We start from the raw sequence: 25,731 nt of genomic DNA on the forward strand, positions 1-25,731 counted from the left end.
CGTCGCTGGGTCAAAATCCTGGCACTCCCTCCTCCTTACAGCACTGTGGGACTACCTTCTGTGGCGGACTGCAGTGGTTCCAGAAGGCCCGCTCAATTCGGGATGGGTAATAAATGCTGGCCTTGCCAGCGACGCCCACATCCCATGAACGAATTTTTTTTATATATAAAAATACACAGGGGAACCGCGCATGTGTAAAAGGGGTCGCCGCCGCGGGGCTCGGCGGGAAGAAGGTCGGCGGCCATGTTGTTGGTCCCCCGAGGAATGGCGCGAGCCGCTGTCGGTTGGTTTGTGTGGCGGGCCGTGCGCGCGGGCGGCCTATCAGCCTCGCGGCGGCGGCCGTACTCCAGCCTGGCGCCTGGGCGGCGAGCGACCGCGGCCCGGGGATACGCAGCGGTGGAGCCCGACAGGCCGGAGGAGATGGTGTTTGTGGAATACGCGACCGGAGTCGAGGAGGCGGAGGAGACGGCGGCGGGGCTGCGGGCACTAAGCGGCGAGATGGCGCCGACCGGCGAGGCGGTTAGCCCCGAGGCCTCGGCCTGGCGCGGGGCTCTGCGCCGCCAGCTATTGCACCTGGAGGCGCTCGGCCAGGCACCCGAAGCCGAGCCGCTGGTGAGCGACCGGCACTGCCGAGCGCCCGAACCGCCGCCGGCCGGGGAGAAGCGGCGGGCCCCGCCTGGCCAGCACCGGGTGTACGGCACCGCCGACCCCCAGCAGCCGGCCAGCAGCTGCCCGTGCTCGGGCTGTGGCGCCCTCCTGCACTGCGCCGAGCCGGCGCTGGCCGGATACCTGCCGAGCGAGAAGTACAAGCGGTTGCTGGAGGCCGGGGAGCTGCAGCGCTCGGTGTGCCAACGCTGCTTCCTGCTGCTGCACCACCGCAAGGCCCTGCAGGTGCGGGTGCCTCTGGGCGAGTACCGGCGCCTGGTGGGCCGCGTAGCCCAGGAGCAGGCGCTGGTGCTCTACATGCTCGACCTGCTCGACCTGCGCGGCGGCCTGATCCCCGGGCTGCGGCGGCTGGTGGGTGAGCGCAACCCTGTCCTGGTGCTGGCCAACAAGGCCGACCTGGTGCCCGCCGACTGCCAGCACTACCTCAAGCGGATCCGCCAGCGGGTGCTGGAGCACTGCGGCCCGGCCGGCATCTGCGCCGAGCACCAGGGCCGCGGGGTGGTGCACCTGATCAGCGCCAAGACTGGCTACGGCATCGAGGAGCTGGTCTCCCTGCTCCAGAGCTCCTGGGGTTACAAAGGGGACGTGTACCTGGTCGGCAGCACCAACGTGGGCAAGTCCACCCTCTTCAACACCCTCCTGGAGTCCGATTACTGCAAATCCAAAGCCCCCGATGTCATCCAGAGAGCGACAATTTCCCGCTGGCCAGGTGAGTGCTCATTGTTTGAGCCCTGACTTCGAAAATAAAGACTTGCATTTATATAGCGCCTTTCACGACGACCGGACGTCCCGAAGCTTTTTACAGACAATTAAGTACTTTTTGAAGTGTTGTAATGTAGGAAATGCAGTATCCAATTTGCGCAAAGGAAACCCTCTCAAACAGCAATGTGATACCCCTGGTCATTCTGGATACTGATGTGACAGACCTGGCAACGGAGTCCCTTTTAATGAGCAAAGGATGCAGAAGAGGTCTCCAGGTGGTGCGGAGTCTGAGGTGGCCCTGGCTCTGACAGCTGTCTCTGCTTCTTTGATGGCCATGTTCCTGTACAGCAAGCACAAGCAAACCCAGTTCATCTAGTTATCAAATGATCAATAAAGCCATGATTACTTGGGGGGAAAAAAACAGCAATGTGATAATGACCAGGTAATCTGTGATGTTGATTGAGGGATAAATATTGGCCATCAAACCAAGGTGCTCTCAGGTGGACGTAAAAGATCCCATGGCACTATTTCAAAGAAGAGCTGCGTGGGTTATTCCCAGTGTCCTGGCCAATATTTATCCCTCAGTCAACATCACTAAAACATTATCTGGTCATTAATAAAAATAGAAAATGCTGGAAATCTCAGCGGGTTAGGTAGCATCTGTGGAGAGAAAGCAGAGTTAACGTTTTGGGTCAACGACCCTTCGTCAGAACTGGAGTGTGTTCGGAAAGAACACATTCTTAACGAGCATTGAAAGGGGAGGGGAACAAAGAACAAAAGGGAAGGTCTGTGATTGGGTGGAAGGCAGGAGAGATTAGAGAGAAATGAGGGATGGTGGGCCGAATTGAAATGGTAATGTTAGGAGTTAGAAAAACATTAGTCACGATAGGGTGTGAATAATCTTCTTAGGCGGTCCCTTGTATCGAGGATGACTTGCTTCCACACCAAAAAGGGATGAGTTCATGGGTGTTTCAATAAAGGACCTGATATTCCCAGTCCCGAACTACATGTTAAAGGGTGGAAGATGCCCGTGCGTGGATTTTTTTTAACGTGTGGTGGCCGTTGCACACCAGCCAACATACGGGCTTGACAGAACTAGGTCTTGGTCCACTGGCAAGGATTAACCAAGACAACTGGAGTCCAGCTCTGCTGCATGAACCTAGGGGATAGAGTATAAAAGCAGGGAAGTCTTGCTACAGTTATATAAGGTATTGGTGAGGCCACACCTGGAATACTGCGTACAGTTTTGGTTTCTATATTTACGAAAGAATATACTTGCTTTGGAGGCAGTTCAGAGAAGGTTCACTAGGTTGATTCCGGGGATGAGGTGGTTGACTTATGAGGAAAGGTTGAGTAGGTTGGGCCTCTACTCATTGGAGTTCAGTAGAATGAGGTGTGATCTTATCGAAATGTATAAGATTATGATTGGGCTTGACAAGGTGGATGCAGAGAGGATGTTGCCACTAATGGGGGAGACTAGAACTAGAGGGCATGATCTTAGAATAAGGGGCCGTCCATTTAAAACCTGAGAAATTTCTTCTGAGGGTTGTAAATCTCTGGAATTCGCTGCCTCAGAGAGCTGTGAAAGCTGGGACATTGAATAAATTTAAGACAGAAATAGACAGTTTCTTAAACGATAAGGGGTTATGGGGAGTGGGTGGGGAAGTGGAACTGAGTCCATGATCAGATCAGCCATGATCTTGGCTACGCTCTGAAATTATTGAACTCTATGTTGAGTCCAGAAGGCTGTAAGTACTTAAACGAGAGATGAGGTGCTGTTCCTCGAGCTTGCGTTGAGCTTCGTTGGAACAGTGTAGAGGACGGAGAGGTCAGAGTGGAGTGGAGAATTAAAGTGACAGGCGACAGGAGGCTCAGGGTCACACTTGTGGACGGAACGGAGGTGTTCCGCAAAGTGGTCACTCAATCTACGCTTGATCTCCCCAATGTAAAGGAGACCACATCGTTAGCAGCAAATACAGTATACTAAATTGCAAGAAGTACAAGTAAATCGCTCTTTCACCTGGAAAGGGTATTTGGGGCCCTGGATTTCCAGCATTTTCGGTTTTTATTCTAGCATCCGTGGTATTTTGCTTTTGTGTTATCTGGTCATTATCTCATTGCTGTTTGTGGGGCATGGTTGCGGCCTGTTTCCTACTTTACAACTATAACTACACTTCAAAAGTACTTTGGCTTTGTGACATCCTGAGGACCAGTGTCACTGAAACAGATTAACTGGCCATTAAACCCCATCACCCATAAGTTTCACCTTTGTAATGGGTTTTCCTAATGCCTCAGCATTCAGATCTAATAGAGTTATCACCGCCACAATCTGTCAGTCTGCACAAGTTGACATTTCAATTTAGCTGTTTCATTTGCCAAACAAATTGTTTTAACATGATTTTGAACAGAGGCATGTCTGAACAATACAAATCCCTGCAGAACAGACATTTCCCATTGAATGCACTGATCAGTTCAGCCAGTTACATGTATTGGCCATCACTGTCACATCAACAATGGGATTCAATTAACTGGCTGACACTGTTTTTACATCAGGTAAACCCTATCTAAAATCGCGCAACATAAAGTGCAGAAGTCTGCCTATTTTGAGTTCCAAACCTCAATTTAAAAAAATGAATAGATGGTGGCACACTTAGGTTTTGAGAACCTGAAGAGTAGTATTTGTAAGGAAAGAACCGTTTTGAGATCCTGGGACGAAATGAGTTGACAGTGATTGCGTCCTGAAGAACAAGTAGGATGGTGCATTTGGAGCTCAGGAGTAATGAGGCTAGTTCAGAGGCGTGCTGATCATAGTTATTAATAAAATAAAGGAAAGATTGTAATGGAGAGATCAGGATGAAAGGTGAGAGCAGAGGAGGAGCTTTTTCTTGTACCTTAACTAGTAGAGTGGACAAGGGAGAACCAGTGGATGTGGTGTATTTGCACTTTCAAAAGGCCTTTGACATGGTACCACAAGAGATTGATGTACAAGATCAAGGCACATGATATTGGGGGTAATGTACTGGCGTGGATAGAGAACTGGTTGGCAGGCAGGAAGCAGAGAGTCGGGATAAACGGGTCTTTTTCGGAATGGGAGGCAGTAACTAGTGGAGTACCGCAGGGCTCAGTGCTGGGACCCCAGCTCTTTACGTTATACATTAATGATTTGGATGAAGGAATCAAGGGTAATATCTCCAAGTTTGCAGATGACACTAAACGGTGGCGGTGTGAGCTGTGAGGAGGATGCTAAGAGGCTGCAGGGTGATTTGGACAGGTTAGGAGAGTGGGCAAATGCATGGCAGATGCAGTATAATGTGGATAAATGTGAGGTTATCCACTTTGGTGGCAAAAACACAAAGGCAGAATATTATCTGAATGGCTGCATATTAGGAAAAGGGGAGGTGCAACGAGACCTGGATGTCATGGTTCATCAGTCATTGAAAGTTGGCATGCAGGTACAGCAGGCGGTGAAGGCAAATGGCACGTTGGCCTTCAGAGCTAGGGGATTTGAGTATAGGAGCAGGGAGGTCTTACTGTAGTTGTACAGGGCCTTAGTAAGGCCTCACCTGGAATATTGTGTTCAGTTTTGGTCTCCTAATCTGAGGAAGGAAGTTCTTGCTATTGAGGGAGTGCAGCGAAGGTTCACCAGACTGATTCTAGGGATGGCTGGACTGACATCTGAGGAGAGACTGGATCAACTGGGCCTTTTATACACTGGAGTTTAGAAGGATGAGAGGGGACCTCATAGAAACGTATAAGATTCTGACGGGACGGGACAGGTTAGATGCGGGAAGAATGTTCCTGATGTTGGGGAAGTCCAGAACCAGGGGACACAGTCTTAGGATAAGGGGTAGGCCATTTAAGACTGAGATGAGGAGAAACTTCTTCACTCAGAGAGGAGTTAACCTGTGGAATTCCCTGCCCAGAGAGTTGTTGATGCCAGTTCATTGGATATATTCAAGAGGGAGTTAGATGTGGCCCTTAAGGCTAAAGGGATCAAAGGGTATGGAGAGAAAGTGGGAAAGAAGTACTGAGGTGAATGATCAGCCATGATCATATTGAATGGTGGTGCAGGCTCGAAGGGCCGAATGGCCTACTCCTGCACCTATTTTCTATGTTTTTATGTTTCTTATCCAGGAGTGTGAATAAATTAGAAGAGCTTCCCTATTAGTCTACAATGGATTTGGGCTTTTAAGAATTGTTGAGGGTAAAGAAGTGTTTGGCAGAGGAAACAAAGCTACTTGGATGATATCTTTAACAATTGAGGAGATGTGGGCCTTCCTTGGAACATCAGTCGATGGAAAAGGACTAAATGTAGATGTTGCCTGGACTGCATGAAGAAACAGTCTTTTGAAGAATTGAAATGCGATTTTAATTTCTCCATCATAGGACATTGAGCAGATCAAGATGTAGGGAATCAGCCATTGCACGGAGGATTAGAAGTTAAAAGAATTGAATTGGTTCAGTGTTCTGTGATAGATCCTGAAGTTGTAAAATTGCTTCCTGAATCAAGATCTCTAGTTAGTTGAACAGCCGCCTTCTAGGCCCCAAGTTTCGGCCTCAGTTACTCCTGATTTTTAGGAGCAACTCGTGCAGAACAGAGTATCTTAGAAATTGGAATTCTCGGCATTTAGTTTGCTCCAGTTCTAGTCAGTTAGAACAGTTTCACTTTGGAACAGAATTTTTTTTTCAAAAGGGGGCGTGTCGGGCCACTTACGCCTGTTTTCAAAGTTTCGGCAGTGAAAACTTACTCCAAACTAACTTAGAATGGAGTAAGTGAAGATTTTTGTACGCTTGAAAAAACCTTGTCTACACTTTAGAAAATCAGGCGTAGGGAACGAGGTGGGGGGGGGGGGGGGAAGGGAAGTCATTAAATTCTACAATCAATCCTTAGTTATACTTATACAAATAAATCCAACCAGAATAAAAATTTATAAGCAAAAGAAAAGACTAAATAAACCATAGTTCCTACCTGTGTGAAAATGCTTCAGGCAGGCCTTTCATGTTGGAGACAGGCAGGGGTGTGGCGTCAGTGTCTCGACGGCAGCGGCAGCAAGCAGCCTTCGAGCTGAGCTGCAGTGCTTGAGGCAGGCCTTCATTCTCTTCGTGGCTGGCCGCGAAAAAGCAACAGCGGACGGACTCGAGGCCATTCGGCCATGAAATGTCAGTGGCTGGCCGGCAGCCGAAGAATCAGCAGCGGACCGACGTGCGGCCATGAGATAGCAGCGGCGTCAGTGGCTGGCCGGCAGCCGAAGAATCAACGCAGGACACACGCAGCTCATTAAGGCTCTTGAGGCCATTCGGCCACGCTTTAGGGGCGGCGTCAGTGGCTCGACGGCAGCCGAAGATACAGCAGCAGCCTTCGAGCTGTGAGGGGGACTGAGGCCATTTGGACAGGGAGAGGCAGCCACATCGACAGTTTTATATTTAAATTTGCAAAGTTGAATTGGCACTCTTATTTCACCAAACACAGTCCTTAATTTGCATGCACCAATGCAGCACCGGTTCTGCAAGTTTAGCAGTGAAAAGCTGAACTCACTGATTTCAGCAGGTGATTTATTCAACAGTGCTGCTAAAAGCACTCCCTCACACACAGAAATATCACAAAAATTAAATTACAAGCCTTTGAAGGGGACCAAGAAACAAATCTTCACTTTTTCTCCAGTCCTTTTAAAAAATGGCCGAGTGCCAATGTTTGTTTGATACTGCGCGTGCGCGCACGCTCCAACGCGCACGCGCAGGGTTGCCGGCACCACGAAGGCTCATTTAAATTGGACCTGCCCCCCACTACTTCCAGAATCGGCGCGAGTGTTTGGCTCCGCCACCCCCTGCCGAGAAGTCCGCGCCAAGCAGAGTTAGAGCTCCAAGGAGTCAGAATCTCTGAGTTTTTTTTAGGTGCAAAGAACAGGCGTCCAGCTCCGAGGTGCGCTGTTTTCGGCGAAACTTGGGGCCCTAGTTACTCCAGTTTGAAGACCATCTTGTATTTGGAAAATAACTAGCTGTTTACCATAACTGTAGACTGTACCCCATAATCAAAGTATACCTACAGACATCACTGCATTCTCCCTATGTATAGTGTAATTTCAGTGTAGAAACTTAGCTGAGAAAATTGCAGAAAGCTACTAGGTGCTGACTCATTATTTCGAAGGATTGTGTCTTGGGAACAGGAATAGGCCATTTAGCCCCTCGAGCCTGTTCTGCCATTCAATAAGATTATGGCTGCTCCATGGCCTAACTCCATTTACCTGCTATTGCCCCATATCTCTTAATACCTTTTGGTTAACAAAAATCAATCTCTGATTTAAAATTAACAATTGACCCAGCATCAAGTGCCTTTGCGGAGGAGAGTTTCAAACTTCTACCAACCATTTGTGTGTAGAAGCGTTTCCTAACTTCACTCCTGAAAGGCCTTAATCTAAATTCCAGGGAATATAACCCTATTTTATGTAATCTCTCTTTGCAATTTAACCTTTGGAATCCAGGTATCATTCCATTCGCCTTTTTGGTCATTTTCTGTATCTGTTCATGACATTTTAATGATCTATGTATATGGATCCCCAAGTCTCTTTGGACCTCCACTGTTTCTAGCTTTTCACCATTTAAGAAAGTATTCTGATCTATCCTTTTTTGATATAAAGTGGATGACCTCACAGTTGCCTATATTGAAATCCATTTGCCACAGTTTTGCCCATTCAGTTCATCTATTAATATCTCTTTGTAATTTTATGCTTCCATCTACACTACTTACAATTCTGCCTATCGGTGTCATCGGCAAACTTGAATATGTGGCTCTATCATTTAAGTCATTAATAAATACAGTGAATAGTTGAGGCCTGAACATAGATCCCCATGGGGCACCACTTGTCATCCTGTGTATTAACCCTACTCTCTGTATCCTGCCACTCAGCTAATTTCCTGGCCAGGTCAATAATTTGCTTTCAATTGCATGAACTTCAGCTAACGGTCTCTTATGAGAGACTTTATCAAATGCCTTCTGAAGGTCCATATAAATAACATCCATAGACATTCCCCTGTCCATTACTTTAGTCACCTCTTCAAAAAATTCAATCCGGTTCATTAGAACACCTTTCACAAATCCATGCTGGCTCTCTGATCAGCTGAAAATTTTCAAGGTGTTCAGTCTATCCTTAATTATAGACGTGTAAATGGCTAAGTCACTGATTTAAAAGTTTTCATTTTTAAAAAAAACAGTTTGAGGCTGAGAATCTGACAAAGTCTTTTATGTTGCTTGATGCCTTTTGCTTCTGGGGAAAGGAAAATCCAACTGATTCAATAGTGTCTTGATTTCAGTGAGTTGATTTCCTGGGCAAGTTTTCACAAATATGACATGCTTCCATAGAGCTTTTGTGATTCCTATTCGCTATTCAGAGATTTGAGTCGGCATTCTCCAGAGTAGACTTAATTCTTCCCCTAGAAGACTCGAGTTGCCCAGTGGAAGATTCAGCCTAATTTGAAACTGAATATTTTCTTTCTTTCTCCCTCCCCCCACCCCTTGGAGGAGACCTATTTCTGTCTAGCATGTGAAGTAGGAATCCTCTAGTTCCCACTGTTTCTCACATGCCATATAGTTTCTTCTGCCCACTCCTTGAATCACTTTCTCACCTCCAATCTCTATAGATTACAACTCACCCAGAACTGCAGAATCCACATTCTCACCTGTACCATGTCCCTCACTCCTGTCCTTGCCAAATTCCACTGGCTCCTTTTGCCTGACAAAAAGCTACACACATCACCCCACCTGTATGTCTCTGTACACACCACCTGCTCCTGACATAGCTCTACCTCCTGACTACACTCTGCCAGTAGTAAAACGCCCCAAGGTGCTTCACAGGAAATTTTGAGACAAAAAATTTGACACCGGGCCATATGAGGAGAAATTTGGACAGGTGATCAAAAGCTTGGTCAAAGAGGTAGGTTTTAAGGAGCGTCTTAAAGGAGGAAAAAGAGACAGAGAGAGGTTTAGGCAGGGAATTCCAGAGCTTAGGGCCCAGGCAAAAGAAGGCACGGCTACCAATGGTTGAGCGATTATAATCAGGGATGCTCAAGAGGTCAGAATTAGAGGAACGTACATAACGTTTTGGGGGGGGGGGGGTGCTGGCGGGTTGTGGGACTGAAGGAGATTACAGATAGGGAGGGACGAAGCCATGGAAGGATTTGAAAATAAGGATGAGAATTTTGAAATCGCCGTTGCTGAGCCAGGAGCCAATGTAGGTCAGCGAGCACAGGAGTGATGGGTGAGCGGGACTTGATGCGAGTTAGGATTCGGGCAGCCGAGGTTTGTATCACCTCAAGGTTACATAGGGTAGAATGTGGGAAGCCACCCAGGAGCGCGTTGGAATAATCAAGTCTAGAGGTAACAAACGCATAGATGAGGGTTTCAGCAGCGGATGAGCTGAGGCAAGGGCAGAGATGGCCAATGTTAGAGCTAGAGATAGGCGGTCTTAGTTATGCTGTGGATATATGGTTGATAGCTCATTTTGGGGATAAATATGACGCCAAGCTTGCAAACAGTACGGTTCGGCCTCAGACAGAAGTTGGGGAGAGAGATGGAGTTTGTGACGGGGACCAAAAACAATGGCTTCGGTCTTCCCAATATTCCCGAGACTCGGCTGCCTTTCTAATTCCCTTCCTGCTTTGAAAAGCCTCCTACAAACCTTTCTCTTGTAACGTGTCTTCAACTCCCCACACCCCACCAATTTTACTTTCCCCCCTGTTTTATTCCATAGTCCTGTAAAGTGCTCAAGATGCCTTTTTACATGTGAGCAATTGTATGGAAATGTAAGTTAGATTTTGTGCACAGAATGGCTGGCGCATTCGCCTATGTATGAGTGACTGGATTTTGTAGTAGTTTATGAAATTGTATAAATGCAAATCTTCAAATCCTTTTGTTCGATGGGGTACACTTTGGATTGTATAATTTTGTTTTTGTTTGACAGGAACTACGTTAAACCTCCTCAAGTTTCCAGTTATAAATCCCACACCGTACAGAATGTTTCGGAGGTTAGGGAGACTGAAAGCTGATAAATCGCAGATGGAAACTGACCTTAGTGAAGAAGAGTTGAAACATCTTCATCGACTAAAGAAACAAGGCTACTTGATTGGTAAGAATTTTATTGCTGACAGATTGATCAAATGTATCAAAAGGGTAAACTGGTTGTTGCATCAGGAATTCTGTGGCTATAAGCAAATATTTCCTAGAAAATGGTTGTGCTAATCCTCGCCGGCCATCAATTGAGAAAGGCGTGGATTTTGATTCTTAAATTGAAACACCCCTGATCAAGTGTACTGAATTTTTTCATTGTAGTGCCATATGATTACGTAGGATTACATAGGATATACGGCACAGAAACAGGCCATTCGGCCAAACCAGGCCATGCTGGCGTTTATGCTCCACTCGAGCCTCCTCCCATCTTTCCTCATCTAAATCTATCAGCATAACTCTCTATTCTTCCTTCCCTCATATGCGTGTCTAGCCTCTCCTTTAAATGCATCTATACTATTCACTTGAACCACTCCCTGTGGTAGCAACCTCCACATTCTCACCACTCTTTGGGTAAAGAATTTTACTTCTGAATTCCCTATTGGATTTCTTGGTGACTATCTTAAATTGATGGCCTCTAGTTATGCTCTTCCCCACAAGTGGAAACATTCTGTATCTTTACTTATCAAAACCTTTCATAATTTAAGACCTCTATTAGGTCACCCCTCAGCCTTTATTCAAGAGAAAAGAGACCTACCCAGTTCATCATTTCCTGAAATGTATACCCTCACATTTCTGGTATTATCCTTGTAAATCTTCTCTGCACCCTCTCCAGTGCCTCTATATCCTTTTTATAATATGGTGACCAGAACTGCACGCAGTGTTACAAATGTGGTCGAACCAAGGTTCGATACAGGTTTAGCATAACTTCCCAACTTTTCAATTATATACCTCTAGAAATAAACCCCAATGCTTGGTTTGCTTTTTTTATGGCCTTGCTAACCTGTTTTGCGATTTGTGTATTTGTACTCCGAAATTCCTTTGTTCCTCTACCCCATCTAGACTCTCGCCCTCCAAGTAATAAGTGACCTCCCTATTCTTCCTAGCAAAATGTAATACCTCATATTTATGTGTTCAGCTTCATTTACCAATTATATGTCCATTCTGCAAATTTATTAATGTCCTCCTGTGATTTGTTGCAGTCCTCCTCAGTATTGACTCTCTTTCCCCCCCCCCCCCCCCCCCCAAGCCTCCCAACGTGGTGTCATCCGCAAATTTAGAAATTGTGTTTTTGATTCCAAAGTCTAAATCGTAATATAAATTGTGAACAACAGTGGTCCCAGCACTGATCCTTGTGGAACACCACTGCCCACCTTCTGCCACTGTGAATAGCTACCTTTTACCCCTACTCTGCTTTCTGTCTTGAAGCCAGCTAGCAATCCATTCTGCTACTTGTCCCCTGACTCCGCATTCTCTGACCTTGTTCATCAGCCTATTATGGGGGTATCTTATTGAAGGCCTTTTGAAAATCTAGATAAATTACATCTACTGCATTCCAATTTGTCTACTCTCTCTGTTACCTCTTCAAAAAATTCAATGAGGTTGGTCAAGCAAGACTTTCCCTTTTTGAAATCTATGCTGACTTTTCATTATTATCTTTTTGGTTTCTAGATGTTCTATTTTCTCCTTCTAGTAGGGATTCCATTATTTTTCCTACCACCGATGTTAATATCCCCCTTCTTAAATATAGGTATTGCATTAGCTATCCACCTTTACTCTGGCATTACACCTTTTTTCTAATGAATTATTAAATATATGTAGTAATGCCGCTGCTATCTCTTCCCTAGCTGTGTTTAAAATGCGTGGATGCAATCCATTCGGACCAGGGATTTTATCCACTTTAAGTTTGATTAGTTTAGTTTATTTAATATATCCTTTTTTATTTTAAATGTACTTATCTCATCATGAATCTCATCATCCAATGTCATGTCTTCCTGTACTATTTCCCTGGAAAATACGAAGCAAAATAATTATTTAATATTTCTGCCTGCAAACCTCTTCTAAAATCAAACTTAATGGCCAGCTTAAGGTATTAAAGTTTATTCTATATATTGTATTCTATATATTAATAGCTATAAGTGGACAATTGTTTGATTGTGGTGTTCTCCAGGAACTGTCTTAGCATGTTGCGCTGTCATAGTGAATTGTTTTCGGCACCCTTTGGAAAAGGCATTTCAACTTCTCCCACCCAAACAGCAAACTGTTTCAATAATGATTGTGTTGCTGTTTGTTTTAATTTTACTTACGGTTAAAATAGGCAGGCATTAGAACCATAGGAGTGCTGCTGTGAGCCTCTTACTAAAGTCTAGACTTTGACTACGTTCATGTTATTGGAGATTGAAGATTGTATAGAATGCAAAGAATAAGACTTCAGGAGAATACTGAGCGAAAGAAAAGAGCATTCCATCAGAGTGCCAATGTCTGCACGACTATAGAATGTTGGTACTCCAGTTCACTGCTCAAGTCCACTGAGTTCTTTATCTTGGCTTGGGATGCCTGCTTAAGTGTCTGAAGTATGACATAAATACAGCTACCAATCAAACATGTACTTCAAAAAAAGATCCTCAGGATACTGATCTTTGAGCTGAATGACTTGACCCCTACTTGAGACCAAACTATCTCGTCCAACCTGACTGCTGCTAAAACAATGATGTATCAGCTTTAATTTTCATTTTTATTCTCCCTCCATTGTCCATCTCATTCTCATAGTCTGTCAAAATTCTGATCTTGCCATGTAAGAATTACAGAAGCAAGTCCATTCACACACTTTGGCACATAATATTGGGGGCAGCAGCAGGTTGTGCCATTATGCTACCCAGTTGGAGGGTTTTTCAGTACAGTTGTTCATTCTTGGCAGATTATTGTCATTATTAATGATTCTGCTGCTAACAAATCCTTAATAAACCATGACACATCTCTAAAATCATCGTCCGCTTTGCTCAGAACTGGTAATGGAATACGGTCATATGAATAAGATTGAAATTCACCTCTACAATGAAGTGTGGGGAAACCTAAGCAAGTCACTTTTTTTAACATCATCAAGTAGGGCTAGTGACCTCTTCTACAAGTAGCACGCTTACTAAACATGTTCAAGTAACACAATTATATTGATAATTTGTTATGGTTGCCGTTTGTCTGTTTCAGCATCCTCTGAAGCAAACTGATCATATTTCTAAACATTTTGGAGAAACAGTCCTGCTCAGATTAATAAACAATTCAGATAGCTGTGTACACCATTATGTTGTATTAAAATATTAATTCACACAAACTTTGAATCTTAATGTTAGCAAAGTAATAAAAATATTTTAAAGTAACTTAATTCAGTATTAATAATCCTGGTTTGGCATCCTCCCATTGAGGTTTCATTATCATGCAACGGGGTTTTTTTTTCACACTGCAAGCTCTCTAATTTAATCTTGGCTTTAGACTATAATAATTTTAATCACTTTGGTTTTGATCTTATTTGTCAGCCATATTATTTTGTGATTACTGGAGAATTGAATTTTTTTAAGCAGAATTTTACTCGCTTTGCTTTATCATGAAATAATTATGGCACAGGTGAGACCATTCTGCCCATCACGACTGTGCCAGTGCTTGTTCTTCAGCTGGAATTATCTACTCTTAATTTCATTGCCCAGTTTTTTTTCTTGTGTTCTTTTATATTCTTTGTTTTCATTCCAGAGAGGGACTTACACCTGGGGTAGAGTTCCTCCTCAGACTTGAGCTACGGGCTTTCAATGTCTGCCATCTTCTCATGTCTTCCTTGGGTTGCTTCTCATTGCTTTCCTTAGCTACTCACACATTCTTTGTTTCTCTCTGGTTTAATTTCTTTAATGCTTCTATCCATTTGTTAGTGACAGATCTTTACATCAATCTGCTGCTTTTCTTTCAAGCAGGTTGCAGGTCATTCCTCTATGCAGGAGTCTTCCCATTTGTTCTAATTCTATTAAAATGTTTGTTCATGTTTCACTTTTTTTTTTAGCGCTGATGTATGCCTGAAAGATAATTGATCTCTTATCTCCACAAATGCTGACTTGCAGTGTTTCTAGCATTTACTGATTTTTCTTTCAGTTTACCAGCATTTGCAGTTTGCTTTTTATCCTTGGTTTGCCTTAGTTATCGACTTGTTTCCCTGGTGTTTAGGTAGAGTTGGCAGAACATTTCGTAATTCTCAAGTGAGTGGACAGCGAAACAAAGGAATAATTGAATGGGATCCAGATGAACTTGCTCTGAGTGCAGAACCTGAAGATGGTAATCAAGAAAATGTCTCAAACTCCCAAGAGGTGGTGGAATTCACGCATAATGAACTGAAAGATGCTCATTGGTTTTACGACACACCCGGCATCTTAAAGGAGGACTGTGTAAGTGAAGTAGAACTATGGTCATGACTCACTGTGGGTGATGAATTGAAAACTGACTTGCTGATACTCTACCATTTTGTACTTGTGCTCAAATCATTAATTACCAGTTATACAAAAGTGCTAAACCTTCTATTGTTTTAAATTCTGCATAAAACATTTAAGCAAGCAAAGTTGAGTAATGTTGGAAGCCCCATTTTTTAATACTGATGTAGTAGATAATTTGTTCTCGGGGACCTTTTTAATTTAATTTGGATAACTTTGTCTTGACCTCAACTCTGCTCTCTCTGGAGATAGTCAGGCTGCAGGAGAAACGGAACAGGAGAAGGCACACCTCCTGTATGTTAACAGCTGTTCTTGGACTGATATTGGTAGAGGTTTGCAAATAAGTTACCTAACCACCCTTTTGACTGGAGAATCATTTGTGGTGTAAAAGACACAGAAAAATGTTTGTGATATTTATAGCTAGTTGCAAGTGCAAGCTTATTCATCACCTTTACCCAAAAGACTGTACAGTAAACAAGATATCTGTTCATCAGAAGAAACAGTAGAAAGGATGTCAGTACTAATTGCCCACGTATGTTGGCTTCTTGTGCCAGAATCCAGGACGACCTTGCTTCCACCAGTGGTAGATTTCTTTCATTCTGGGCAGATGCCACTGGCAATGCTTTAATATAAATACAGCATAAGACTGCAATAGGCTTGTTGCAGAAAATGGACATAGACACCTCACCTGGACCCTTGGTACTTTTTTTTTGTGGTACTGATAGCGATAGCCTAGTTGTGGTGCACAAAAAGGGCTTGATTAGCACTGCTTTCATAATCCCCTATTTCTGCTAGTGTGAGAACACAGCTGCTTTACTACAGCAGGCACATCAAGGAAACAGCAGCAGGAATTTGGAAGCAAGTGAAGGGGAACTAAAAGTTACGCTGTTGTACAAGGTGCCCAGAACTGTTCAGTTATATTTAGCCTACTGAACAACAACGTAAAGTGTCTAACTCTGTTTCGCTCACTTTCCCCTTGCCTTCCTCGAGATGTTGTATCAGCTATCCGTCCCACTATGTAACATAGTGTCCTCAATAGCCAGTCGAAAGATGGTCACCCGAGACTGCGTACACCTAGCAGCTGACATGCAGAAGCCTGGGAGCAGGTTAAGAGATTATGGTTAATGATCATCAACCGTGGGTGGTGTGAGGCACTTGGGGAGAGGAAGGGAAATGGGAAAGACCCTTGATTTGGGAAAAGGAAGAAATATCCATAAATAAGAAAGCTGGTCAATGGGGGACAAATTGTTTGTGTACATTTACAGATGTTCTCCATGCTCGACTAAATGCAATGTCTTTTCTTTTAATCACTAAGAATGGTAACATTATGAAAGAAAGTAACTTGCATTTATATAGTTCTGTTCACATCCTCAGGACTCCCCAAAGTGCTTCACAGCCAATGAATTACTTCTGAAATGTCTCTAAATGTGGCAGTGGTTTATACGCAGCAAGATCCCACAAACAACAGATGATTTAAAAGACCATAGTCTGACTTGATGGTGTTGGTTGAGGGATGAATATTGGCCAGGCCACAGGGAGAACTCCCAGCTCTTCAAATAGTGTCATGGGATCTGTTGCTTTCAACAGGCAGACTGGGTTTCATTTTAACATCTCATCTGAAGGGCAAAACATTTGCCAATGCAACACTCCCTTAGTACTGCATCGAACTATCAGCCTAGATTGTGTGCTCCTTTTGGGAAGTTAAAATCTTAAATTGAGTTTTGGATTTATCAGTTGTTAGTTGCAAAAGTTTTTTTTTATGTGGAACAAAAATATTTTGTCCTGGTTTCTAAAATGTGTCATAAAAGCAAGAGTTTGAGTCAGTTGCTGTTATAAGTAGTTTAATAACGTGAATGTGAGCTCCTGATGAAATGCAAAGTTTTACTTTTTTTTCAGGTTCTATTTGAAGCATTTACTAGTTTCCAAATTAAAGGGGAGGGCAACTTGCGGGCTTAGGACCAAGTGCCACCCTTGAACCCTGGCAATTCGGTCCTCAATGCCCAGATAACTCAGTCCTATTTGCTGGTTTGTCCTCTTTTGAATTTTGTGGGCCTGGAACTTTAGAAAAGGCTGTTGGTATTAGCAACTTCAGTTGCATGTGCATTAGTAAGATTGTTGACTTAAACTTTGTAAGAATTAGGAGCAGGAGTAGGCCTGCTCCACCATTCAATAAGATCATGGCTGATCTTCGACCTCAACTCCACTTTCCCGCCCGATCCCCATATCCCTTGATTCCTGTAGAGCCTAAAATCTGTCTATCTCAGTCTTGAATATACTCAAATGATTCAGCATCCACAGCCCTTTGGGATAGAGAATTCTAAAGATTCGCAACCCTCTGAGTGAAGAAATTCCTCCTCATCTCAGTCTTAAATAGCAGACCCCTTATCCTGACACTATGCCCCCTAGTTCTAGACTCTCCAGCCAGGGGAAACAACTTCTCAGCATTTACCCTGTTAATCCCCCTTGGAATCTTAAATGTTGCAATGAGATCACTTCTCATTCTTCTAAACTCCAGAGAATATGGGCTCAATCTCTCCTCAGAACAACCCTCTCATCCCAGGGATCAATCTAGTGAACCTTTGTTGCACAGCCTCTAAGGCAAGTATATCCTTCCTCCGATAAGGAGACCAAAACTGTGCCCAGTACTCCAGTTGTAGTCTCACCAAAGCCCTGAACAATTGTAGTAAGACTTCCTTACTCTTGTACGCCAACCCACTTGCAATAAAGGCCAACATGCTATTTGTCTTCCAAATTGCTTGCTGTTCCTACATGCTAACTGTTTCCTGTACAAGGGCACCCAAATCCCTCTGAACACCAACATTTAATAGTTTGTCACCATTTAAAAAATATTCTGTTTTTCTATTTTTCCTACCAAAGTGAATAACCTCACATTTCCCCTGCATTATACTCCATCTGCCACCTTATTGCCCACTCACCTGTTTATATCTCTTTGCAGGCTCTCTTTGTGTTGTCCTCGCAGCTTACTTTCCCTTCTAGCTTTGTATTGTCTTAAGTCATTAGATTGTAAATAGCTGAGGCCCAAGCGCTGATCCTTGCGGCATCCCACTAATTACAGCCTGCCAACCTGGCTTCACGTTTATGAAATCAATCTCTGAAGTGTTTTTGTTGTGGAGGAATATCATTCCTCATACCCTATATTTGAAAAATGAGTAGTAGAAATAATTGAAACCAATCACAAGTTATTTGTTACCTGTTGTAAGCTATGTTTTAATCACAATTCTTTAATAGTTAAGTTATTTGAAGCTGCAGAAATAAGTAAGATCAACTAGCGAGCAGCTTGGTAGTGAGATCCACAAGAATTTTTTTGTCTTGGAAGTGAAAACTCGCTGCAAGTCTTTCATGCCACTCCAATATATTTTGCAGATTTTAAATCTACTTACGGAGCAAGAACTGAAGGTTGTGATGCCATCATCAGGTATCATCCCTCGGACTTATGTACTGCAGCCTGGAATGGTGCTATTTCTGGGTGCCTTAGGTCGCATAGACTTTCTGAAGGTAAAGATCTAGAAATCTCAATGGAACAACAACAACTTTTATATAGATCCTTTTTAAATAGTAAAACGTCCCAAGACGCTTCACAGGGGCATTATCAAACAAAATTTGACATAACTATTAAATACCGCCTCAAGAGGCCATATGGTCTACTCCTCCTATTTCTTATACCAAATATGAAAGAAGAATATAATTAATCCCAGTTTAATGTTCCTATTTTAAAGGATTTTTGAAAAAAAAATCATGTCTAAGTGAAGTGTATTTGGTTAAGATGGTATTCAATTTAAAAACATGGGGATTTTCTTTATAGGGGAGCTCACAACCAATTTACTGATGAGCTAACTGTTTTAGTGATGTGTGTTGCTATATTATTACACACCTATTACACTTTCACTCTCATGAAGTTACTAGTAAATTGTGTACTCTATAAAAGAGTGTTGTCTTTTTATATAGATCTAGTGGATTAGCAGTGGGATACTTACATTACATAAGATATCTGGTAAATTAAACCGCAACAATTTGCATTTATAGAGCTTCCTTAAAGTAAGAAAAAGTCTTGGGCACTTTACAGAGCAGGAGTCTTTGTGGGAGCTAGGTTTAAGAGATGGGCTTAAACTGGCCAAAGCTCAGCGTGGCTTGTGGGATATTCACTGTGTAGATTTACAGTTACTGTTATCTTTACCTTATTTATAATATGACCTGTTGCTATAATCTGAGTTTAGTCAACAATTCTGGTCAGAATAATGCAGCTACAGAATGCCATATCAGCTTTTGTATTTGTTTTTTATAAAACACTTCCACAAGCATTTATACACAGTATCCAATGTACACAGATGCAAGATGTGCATTTGCAAATATTTTTTGTTTTAATATTTTTATCTCTCTGCAATCTAAGCTTGGTGGTACTTTTTAATTTTTGGGGTGGTGGTGGACAGGAAAGTAGTGATGGGAAGAGGAATGGGTCCACTGATATGTAGAGACTTGGATTAAATGTCCACTGCCATCTTTATCCTGTTTATAGTCAAGATTTAACTGGCTTCAATTGACAGCAAACTGAATATAACTACAGGTTTAACCTCCCTTATCCAGAACCCTCGGGACCTGGCCTGTTCCGGATAAGGGATTTTTCCGGATGAGGGGTGGTCACGTTAAAGTGGATGGTACAGGTACTGAGCATGGGGATATTGGGGCTGGCTGGCTTGGGGCTAGGAGTGGGGTAGATCGCGGGGGTCAGGCCAGCAATTGCGGGAGTTAGCAATGAGGAAGGACTTAAATTTGTTCATGTTGGAGTTCTGCGCATGTGCCACCCGGTGGCCGGGAATGGTTCCGGATAAGGGAGAATCAAACAGGTTAGATGTGGGAAGAATGTTCCCGATGTTGGGGAAGTCCAGAACCAGGGGACACAATCTTAGGATAAGGGGTAGGCCATTTAGGACTGAGATGAGGAGAAACTTCTTCACTCGGAGAGTTGTTAACCTGTGGAATTCCCTGCTGAGAGTTGTTGATGCCAGTTCATTGGATGTATTCAAGAGGGAGTTAGATATGGCCCTTACGGCTAAAGGGATCAAGGGGTATGGAGAGAAAGCAGGAAAGGGATACTGAGGTGAAGGATCTGCCATGATCTTATTAAATGGTGGTGCAGGCTCGAAGAGCCAAATGGCCTACTCCTGCGCCTATTTTCTATGTTTCTATACATTTATAAGGTGAATACAAAGCAAAATATTGCAAGCTGGAAATTTGAAACTAAAGTAGGTAAAGATGGAAACCTAGCAGCTCAGTTGGCATCTGTGGAGAGAACAGTTAGTGTACTGGGCTCACATCCTTCAGAAATAATAAATGAGAGATGAACAGCACATTAATAGAATTAGAAAGGGGGGAACCAAACAGACAAGCACAGGAAATATCAGTGAAATAATTGATGGCTAATTAAACAGATTGGCTCAGTCAAGTGTTAAAGAAACAAATGGACAAATAAAATACTGCAGATGCTGGAAATCTGAAAAAAATCAGAAAAAGATGGAAATACTCAGCATATGTTGCATCTGTGGAAAAACAGCCTCGACATTTGAGGCTTTGGATCCTTCTCCGGACAAGGAGATGTTATAGATGAGCAGCATTAAAAAATGAGCACAAGGGAAAGGGGGAATGAAAGAAAAAAAGACAGCAAAATAAATAGAATGAGCTGAGAAATACATGGGTGGAGGACAGGAGATGGCTAAGTGGCAGACGTGGTATTGACAGGAGGCTTAATGAGGGAGGCACAAAGAGTGTTTGAATAGTTAGAAGATTAGGTAAAAAGGGAAGCATGATAAACCAGCAAGACGGAGCCGGTTGGGTGACCTGGGAGTCTGGTGAAAAAAGTAAAGGAAGCAGGTCGATACCAAGGGCACAGACCACCTACCAGTAGTGTTCCGAAGGGGGTGCCCACCCCAAGTACCAACCCGCTCTCTTCCCCCCCCCCCCCATTCCCAGAAATACTGGCACACCCATCATGTGTTGCCAGCACCAACTGCCAGAGAGAACAAATGGGAGCTGTGGTTAAGGTCTGAAGTTGTTAACATCACTGTTACGATCACAGGGCTGAAAAGTGCACAGTAGAAAGATGCAGTCCTGTTCCTTGAGCTTGCATTGAGTTCACTGGACCAGTGACGATGGCTAAAGACAAACTGGTCAGAATGGAGAGTTCAAATGGCAGGGAAGCTGAAGGTCACACTTACAAACAGAATGCAGGTGTTCAGCAAACATAAGAAATAGGAGCAGGAGTAGGCCATTTGGCCCCTCGAGCCTGATCCGCCATTTAATACGATCATGGCTGATCCGATCATGGACTCGGGTTCACTTCCCTGCCCTCTCCCTCTCCCCATAACTCCCTATTCTCTTATCGGTGAAGAAACTGTCTATCTCCCTTAAATTTATTCAATGTCCCGGCTCCTCAGCTCTCTGAGGCAGCAAACGCCACACATTTACAACCTTCTGAGAGAAGAAATTCCTCCTCATCTCAGTTTTAAATGGGCAGCCCCTTATTCTAAAATTATGCCCCCAGTTCTAGTTTCCCTCATCAGTGGAAACGTCCTCTCTGCATCCACCTTGTCAAGCCCCCTCATAATCTTATGTTTCGATAAGATCACCTCTCATTCTTCTGAATTCCAATGAGTAAAGGCCCAACCTACTCGACCTTTCCTCATAAGTCAGCCCCTTCCTCTCCGGAATCAACCTAGTGAACCTTCTCTGAACTGCCTCCAAAGCAAGTATATCCTTTCTTAAATATGGAAACCAAAACTACGCAGTATTCCAGGTGTGGCCTCGCTAATACTCTGTATAACTGTAGCAAGAATTCTCTGCTTTTATACTCCATCCCTTTTACAATAAAGGCCAAGATTCCATTGGTCTTCCTGATTACTTCTTGTACCTGCAGACTAACTTTTTGTGTTTCATGCACAAATACTCCCAGGTCCCGCTGTACTGCAGCACTTTGCAATTTTTCTCCATTTAAATAATAACTTGCTCTTCAATTTTTTTTTCTGCCGAAGTGCATAACCTCACACTTTCCAACGTTATATTCCATCTGCCAATTTTTTGCCCACTGACTTAGCCTTTTGTTTATATCCTTTTGCAGGTCATTTGTGTCCTCCTCACACATTGCCTTTCCTCCCATCTTTGTATCGTCAGCAAACTTGGCTACGTTACACTCTGTCCCTTCTTCCAAGTCGTTAATATAGATTGTAAATATTTGGGGTCCCAGCACTGATCCCTGCGGCACCTCACTAGTTACTGGTTGCCAACCAGAGAATGAACCATTTATCCCGACTCTCTGTTCTATGTTAGTTAGCCAATCCTCTATCCATGCTAATATATTACCCCCAACCCTGTGAACTTTTATATTGTGCAGTAACCTTTTATGTGGCACCTTGTCAAATGCCTTCTAGAAGTCCAAATACACCATATCCACTTCCTCTTTATCCACCCTGTTCATTGCATCCTCAAAGAATTCCAGCAAATCTGTCAAACATGACTTCCCCTTCATAAGCAGTAACCTAATCTGATTTCTCTAAGCAAAGACACTGGATAAGAAACAAAAGGATGTGTGAATAGCTGAGGCAGTGAGAGGCCTAAGGAAAAGGTGAACATGAGGGAGAATTAAATCAAATAGAAAATGCTAGCAACTGCAAGGCACTGAAACAGGTGCTAAAAGCTGGTTTCAGTACAAATAAGTAATCTTTGTTACTATAAATGTAATTAATATTTCCAATTCTTAGTTCGGAACAGAGCTTAATGAGATTCTTGGAGGAGGTCAGAATTGAGAAGTAGCTGTGTGAGATTGCTGCTGCACTAAACCTGCTGGGTTTAATTTCTAAACATAAATGGCACAATTATTGTGAGGCTGGAGGGAAAATTATTTTTATGTCAGTATCAGTTATGTGTTTGTGATTTAGTATTTAATCTTTCCCTTTGTTTCTGTACATTAAAGTAGTTAGCTTTCTCCTCCTGTCATAAGAACATAAGGAGTAGGCCATACAGCCCTTCGAGCTGATTGTGGCTGATCTTCGCCCTCAACTCCACTTTCCCGCTCCGTTCCCATATCCCTCGATTTCCCCATGAGTCCAAAAATCAATTCGTCTATCTCAGCCTTGAATATACTCAATGATTCAGCATCCACAGACCTTTGACCTTTGGAGTAAAGAATTCCAAAGATTCACAGCCCTCTGAGTGAAGAAATTCCTCCTCATCTCGGTCTTAATTGGCCTACCCCTTATCCTGAGACTATGCCCCCACTTCCCCCCTCCCCCCCCCCCCCCCCCCCCATTGTCAGAGTGCTAGGTATGTTATCTGCTTTAAAAGATTAATCGTGGAAAATAAAATCGGATGAAACAAATGTATTTGCAGGCTTTTATGTATTGAGATTTGTGCTATCATTGCCCATGTTCATTATTTTCTGTTTTAGCTGACACAAGTTGCACTTAGTTCTGAAGGAGGGCCAACATCTGAAATCCAACTCATCTGTTCTCTCCTCAATTACTGTCTGACCTGCTGAATGTTTCCAGCATTCTGTTTTTGTTTGGAATTGAAGCATCTGCAGTTTGTTTGATTTTTGTTAGCATTTTTTTCAACATTGTTTTGCGACATTTTCGTTGCATTTTACAGGGAGAAAAGTCAGCCTGGTTTTCTGTTGTTGCTTCCAACCAGCTTCCAGTCCACATTACGAGCCTTGAAAAAGCAGATTCAGTCTACCAGAAGCACGCTGGAAAAGCACTACTTGGGGTAAGTCATCATTCTGTATCAGAGTACAGGAAAAAATTGCAGAGCATGTACTTTACTATAGACCAAGGTCTGTTTTGTACTTGCAGTATATGAAGGTGGCCAAAATGTCCTTCTGTAATTTGCCCATTGTTCTGATATGATTTTAGTTGTGTTGAAGACGAGTTCAAGTCATCATCATAGGCAGTCCCTCGGAATCACATCCACTCTAAAATTGAGTTCTCCGGTGACTACAGTCCAATACAGGAATTACAGTCTCTGTAACAGATGGGGCAGACAGTCGTTTGAGGAAAGGGTGGGTGGGGAGCCTGGTTTGCCGCAAGCTGCTTCCGCTGTCTGCGCTTGATTTCTGCATGCTCTCGGCGACAAGGTGCTCAGTGCCCGCCCAGATGCTCTTCCTCCACTTTGGGCAGTATTGGGCCAGGGATTCCCAGGTGCTGGTGGGAATGTTGCACTTTATCAAGGAGCCTTTGAGGGTGTCCTTGAAAGATTTCCTCTGCCCACCTGGAACTTGCTTGCTGTGTAGGAGTTCAGAGTAGAGCGCTTGCTTAGGGAGTCTAGTGTTGGGCATGCAGACGACGTGGCTCGCCCAATGGAACTCGTCGAGTGTGGTCAGTCCTTTGATGCTGGGGTTGTTGGCCTGAGCTAGAACACTGACGTTGGTGCGCCTTGTCCTCCCAGTGGATTTGCAGGATCTTGCGGCAGCAGCATTGGTGGTACTTCTTTAGTGCTTTGAGATGTCTGCTGTATATGGTCCACATCTGAGCCATATAGGAGGGTGGGTATCACCACTGCCCTGTAGACCATAAGCTTGGTGTCAGATTTGAGGTCCTGGTCTTCAAACACTCAGTTCCTCAGACGACCGAAGGCAACGCTGGCGCACTGGAGGCGGTGCTGGACCTCGTCATCGATGTCTGCCCTTGCTGATAGTAGGCTCCCAAGGTATGGAAAATGGTCCACGTTGTCCAAGGCCGCTCCATGGATTTTGATGACCAGGGGGCAGTGCTGTGTGGCGGGGTCAGGTTGTTGAAGGACCTTTGTCTTACTGATGTTTAGTGTAAGGCCCATGCTTTCATACGCCTCGGTGAAGGTGTTGACGATGGCTTCGAGTTCGGCCTCTGAGTGCGCAGGCGCGAGCGTCGTCCGCGTACTGTAGTTCGATGACAGCATGGGACGACCTTCGATCTAACCTGTAGTTACAAAAGCAAAATGCTGCGGATGCTGGAAATTGACATAAAAACAGAAAATGCTGGAAACGCTCAGCAGATCAGGCAGCATCTGTGGAGAGAGAAACAGTTAATGTTTCAGGTCGATGATGAAAGGCATCGACTTGAAACATTAACTTTTTTTTTTCTCCACAGATGCTGCCTGATCTGAGTATTTCCAGCATTTTCTGTTTTTATTTCAAGTAATAGTGTTGGGCAGAACAAAGCAAGTCATGAAAGTATATACACAGGAATAAATTTTAACCATTTCTAACTTATATTTTGCCCCCCCTCCCCCCCCCAACAAGTATTCCATATTATAAATGATATGAAGCATAAGGAAAATGACAATTCAGACAAATGTAATACAGAAACATTCCAACAAAGCATGCGCTTCTCTTTTAGTACGGTATGCTTCCCAGTTGTGATTTTATTACATTTGGATGTCAGGTGAACCATATTCCTGTCCTTGTCAGTGGTATCTGAAATGATTATAATCAGTGCCTTTTTTCCAACTTTTCTCTTTCCTGATGGCTCTGACATCTGGCATTGCTGCGATACAATTCCACGAGTGCATCCTGCTACTTCACTAAAGGGACTTCTTTTCATACATGAAACTTGTCCATCCGTGTTGGCAGGCTTTTGTACTGACGTGCAAAGGGGGAAGGGGAAACTTCTCGTCGAGCATCTAAAGAGCAAGGGCTTTCTTGCATTTTCAGCAGAAATCAGTCAATAGTGATCTGGTACAGGAACCCTGGCTGTGTTTCTTCCCCCTTTCTTGCACTCCCTTCCTGAACCCAGAATTTTGAGGCAATTTGTAGCACTCCTACTACTACTACTACTATGGATTAGCTAAACTAAATTGGTATAAACTGAGGAATGAACCAAAGGCCTTCCTGTTATTACTCATCTACTCGCTGTTTAAGCA

At 43.6% G+C, this 25,731-nt stretch overlaps 1 protein-coding gene across 3 annotated transcripts in view; it reads left to right on the forward strand.

The window, feature by feature from the left end:
- Nucleotides 1-231: 231 nt before the first annotated feature.
- Nucleotides 232-25,731, forward strand: part of noa1 (nitric oxide associated 1) — a 38,250-nt gene continuing 12,750 nt past the window's right edge. For all 3 annotated transcript variants that reach the window (XR_011593291.1, XR_011593292.1, XM_070880157.1), the window contains exons 1-5: nt 232-1,375; nt 10,323-10,487; nt 14,570-14,787; nt 18,214-18,345; nt 23,485-23,601. Coding sequence is in view for 1 of the 3 variants with exons in the window: in XM_070880157.1 (XP_070736258.1) it covers nt 244-1,375; nt 10,323-10,487; nt 14,570-14,787; nt 18,214-18,345; nt 23,485-23,601 (1,764 nt within the window). In the remaining 2 variants the exon portion in view is untranslated. The remainder of the gene's footprint in view (nt 1,376-10,322; nt 10,488-14,569; nt 14,788-18,213; nt 18,346-23,484; nt 23,602-25,731) is intronic.

This window comes from Pristiophorus japonicus, chromosome 1 (assembly GCF_044704955.1).
Source record: "Pristiophorus japonicus isolate sPriJap1 chromosome 1, sPriJap1.hap1, whole genome shotgun sequence".
Classification (NCBI taxonomy): Eukaryota; Metazoa; Chordata; class Chondrichthyes; family Pristiophoridae; genus Pristiophorus; species Pristiophorus japonicus.